The 3,517-nt window shown below is 60.1% G+C and overlaps 2 protein-coding genes across 2 annotated transcripts in view; one reads left to right on the plus strand and one right to left on the minus strand.

Moving 5' to 3' along the window:
* TRPM5 (transient receptor potential cation channel subfamily M member 5) overlaps positions 1–1,065 on the minus strand; it is a 23,586-nt gene extending 22,521 nt beyond the window's left edge. Inside the window, exons 1-3 of the mRNA XM_077757083.1 lie at positions 897–1,065; positions 671–807; positions 227–402 (exon numbers count right to left, since the gene is read on the minus strand). Coding sequence (XP_077613209.1) covers positions 227–402; positions 671–807; positions 897–1,065 — 482 coding nt within the window. The remainder of the gene's footprint in view (positions 1–226; positions 403–670; positions 808–896) is intronic.
* A 156-nt stretch (positions 1,066–1,221) lies between these two features.
* Positions 1,222–3,517, plus strand: part of KCNQ1 (potassium voltage-gated channel subfamily Q member 1) — a 318,572-nt gene continuing 316,276 nt past the window's right edge. Inside the window, exons 1-2 of the mRNA XM_077757142.1 lie at positions 1,222–1,371; positions 2,016–2,056. Of these exons, the coding sequence (XP_077613268.1) occupies positions 1,222–1,371; positions 2,016–2,056 (191 nt within the window). The remainder of the gene's footprint in view (positions 1,372–2,015; positions 2,057–3,517) is intronic.

A 3,517-nucleotide genomic window follows, 5' to 3' on the forward strand; every position in this document is an offset into this window, starting at 1 on the left:
GGAAGGCAAGGCCTCCTGCTCGCCAGGCGGGGCGCACGGCCGGAGCTGGTCGCCTCTGTGGAGGGACACTCACATGGCCCGTGAGCGGGACAGATGCGGGCAACTGGGGAAGGACTCCCCCTGACCTCTGTCCTGGTGCCGTGCCCAGACTTGGGGTCCTCAGTGTCCCCCGCCAGGCAAAGGGCACCCACCGAAATGCCGGTTCCTGGGCCCTACCTAGACCCACTGCATCTGTGTCCCACGGGGAGTCGCCGCGTCCACCAGCCGGGGACCCTGCCTCGGGGGTGCGGTGCCCGCCGGGCGGCACAGGCACGTGCGCAGGTGTGCCCCGAACCGCCAGCCGGCCAGGGTGGAGAGGGGCTGCGTGTGGGCTGCGCGGGGCAGAGCCACGGCCCCAGGACGCTGCCGTGCCCCAGGGACTCGCGCTGGTTAGCTTGAGAAGACAGAGGGTGGCAGCTCCCCCTTCTCCCTGCCCCTCCCCCCATCCATCATTCTGCACTAAGTGCCTACTGTATGCAGATACCTCTCAAATTAGCTGAAGGGCCTGGGAAGGGTCTTTGTGGATGTGTCCCCTCCAGACCCTCTCTGGGGGTCACCCTCAGCAAGCTGCCCTCCCCCTCCCCCTCCCCTGGCCTCCCTGTCTCCTGCATCTCTGTCCACTGCTGCTCACCTCCGTCCCCCAGGGGGCTGGGCCTCCTGCACCCAGCTCCGTGGCTCTTGCGTGAACGGTGTGCCCGGTGCTCAGTGAGGCTGGATCAAAGATGGAGCTGAAGGCCGCCAGCCGGGAAGCCTCTGGCCGTGTGCCCCCTGGGCCACAGACCTCGCAGCAGCCACACACCCCCCTTCACCAGCCTCAGTTTACCCAAGCGTCTTTGGCAAGCCCAGGCTTCTCCTACGGCGGCTGGCCTGGGGCCCCACGTAAGGAAGGGCCTGGGTCCTGGGTCCTGCCCCAGGCGGGGTGTGCAGGGAGCTCTGGGCAGCCCGGCCGCCAGCCTCCCGTGGCCCCAGCGTCCCCGTGCCGCCACCCAGGACCCCCAGTACAGGCTCCTGCGTGGCCCAGGGCATGCCCACAGCCCCTCGATGTCCCGCCCTCGAGCCCCAGGCCCTCCAAGAAGCCTCTCCAGCTGCTTCGGTGGCACCGCGTTATAACTTAAAAAACATGGAAACACACACAAAAGTAAACTTCGTGGTGTCATGACCTTATCGGCGGCCGGCTCAACAATGGCCAATTCAGAGGCCGTTGGGTCTAATCTCTACCCTGCCTCCCCACCCCGCCCTGCCGACTACTTCAAAGTGACTCCCGACCTGGCACAATCGCATCAGGAAGTAGTGCGGCGCACACCTCCGGCACCCGGCCGCGCCTCCCCTAAGGTTCGGTTCAGAAAGGGGCGGGCGGGACACGCACACCACTGTCCCTTCTGCACTTGGTTCCGGGGCAGAGGGCCCCGCTGCCAGCACAGGCTCCTCGAGGCTTATTTCAGCCTCACTACGAATTAATGTTTGAGCCATTTGACGTCTTTCCCTCCATGCTTCTTCCTCATGCTCAAATTGTCCTGCTCTTGATGGGCCCCCCCTTGAGTGGGAGGGCTCGAAAGTAACTTTGTTTTCAGATAAAATAGCACAGCAAATTATGCCAGAATTCCCAATTCCAGTCGAAGCACTGACCTGTAATTCCTGGATTGCTATACTTCTATTTTCTATGCTCAGAGTCCCGGTTCCTAAGGAATTTAACATCCTCTGCCTAATCCCAGAGTAACACTACTCATGTTAGTAACCACGTGGCGTTTGGGCCCCTTTGTCCTTTCCGTGCTGGTGAAAACACGGATGGTGGTGATACTGTGTGGCCGTGCCACGGCACAGCTCAACCGGGGGGCGTCGTTGCTTCTGGGGCTTTGCTGGTACACGCGGCGCAGCGATGGGCGCGCCATTTTCTACTCCCCTCCGGGTCTCTGGGCCAGTTCCCGGATCCAGAACTAGCGTAAGGGGCCCGTGGGCCCACGTGCTGTTGCCTGCAGGGCCGGGACCCCTGCCCCCGGAAGATCCGCGCCCGCGGAATGTGCGCCCCATGAAGCGTCTGGACTTTTGCCAATCAGATAGGTGAGCCGTGGTATCAGAATGTGCTCTCCATTTGTATTTTTCTTGTCACGAGTGACGTTCGTCATTTTTTCCTAAGTGCAAAGACCATGAACCCCTTTTCCTGTGAACCTTTCCCGCCTTGGGCCCCCTTTTCCGGACTCTGTCATTCTCTGTGCCGCCTCGGATGTCCTTCACCTGCGATGTGAGTCGTAAATTCTCCTTCCAGCTCCTCGTTTGTCTTTTTGACCTTGCTAATTGCAGGCATTGTCTCGATTTCAAGCACAGTTGGACACGTTTTCCCCGCTTACAGGTGGTTGCGGAATTCCCCGAGACTTTCTTACAGAATCCACGTGACTTCACTTCAACTTCTGTATTTAAGCCTCTGGTCCATTCAAAAACGATTCCTGTCTGTTGTGTGTGAGTTGGATCCAAACTTGCTTTTCTCCCTCCTCGATGGCTCTCCCAACTCGCCCAACGCCTCCTGTTAAAAGATCATCTTCCTGGGGCGCCCGGGTGGCTTAGTCGGTTAAGCGTCAGACTTTCACTCAGGTCATGATCTCACGGTGCGTGGGTTCAGGCCCCGCGTCGGGCTCTGTGCTGACTGCCAGCTCAGAGCCTGGAGCCTATTTCAGAGTCTGTATCTCCCTCTCTCTGTGACCCTCCCCCGTTCACTCTGTCTCTCTCTCTCTCCTAGAAATAAATAAAAAACATTAAAAAAAAAATCATCTTCCTCCTTCGGCTTGGGAGGTGGATGCGCAGACAGGGCTCATTCACTCACGCGTTCATTCAGAAAGGATTGACTGAATGCCTGCTGTGTGCCCGGGCCTGTCCCCTGGGGGCCTGTGGAGGCCGACTCTCCGCCGCCCTCTGGCTGTCTGCCGGACTGTAGCCTAACTATTGTACTTACTTCCCAGAGAGGCTCCCTAGCGCCAGCCTGGAGTCTCGGAAGTGCCCGGCATAGGCTGGGATCCACTTCATTCATTTTTCTGCAAATACAAACTGCTGGCTGTGTGCGGGCAGCACCGCAGGGGTGGGGAGTCAGGGGCAGGGGCCAGAACTGCACGGCATCCACCAAGAGCTGGTTTTCCGGTACGTGAACTAAGTGGGCCTGGGGTGCTCCCTGAAGACCTGGGGAGTTACCTGCCCCCTACAGGACGAGCAGGCAGTTTTCCCTCTGCCCTGGGCTATTTTTCTGTCCCCTCCTCCGTCCTCCACTTCTGCACCCCAATGTGCAGGGAACCAAATGCCAGGCGCGGTGTGGAGGACCTGGCAAACCCGATCCCGTCCCACCTCTGCACCCACCGCGCCCAGGGCAGCTCACGGGGTAAGTGACACTCGGGGCGGCGGAGGAGGACAAGCCACCCATTCTGCACGGACCTTGAAAACACCCTGCCCTGACCTGCCCAGCGGTCAAACGCCACCTACACCCCGACAGACACCT

The sequence above is a fragment of the Crocuta crocuta genome, unplaced genomic scaffold (assembly GCF_008692635.1).
Source record: "Crocuta crocuta isolate KB4526 unplaced genomic scaffold, BGI_CrCroc_1.0 scaffold653, whole genome shotgun sequence".
NCBI classification, from domain to species: domain Eukaryota; kingdom Metazoa; phylum Chordata; class Mammalia; order Carnivora; family Hyaenidae; genus Crocuta; species Crocuta crocuta.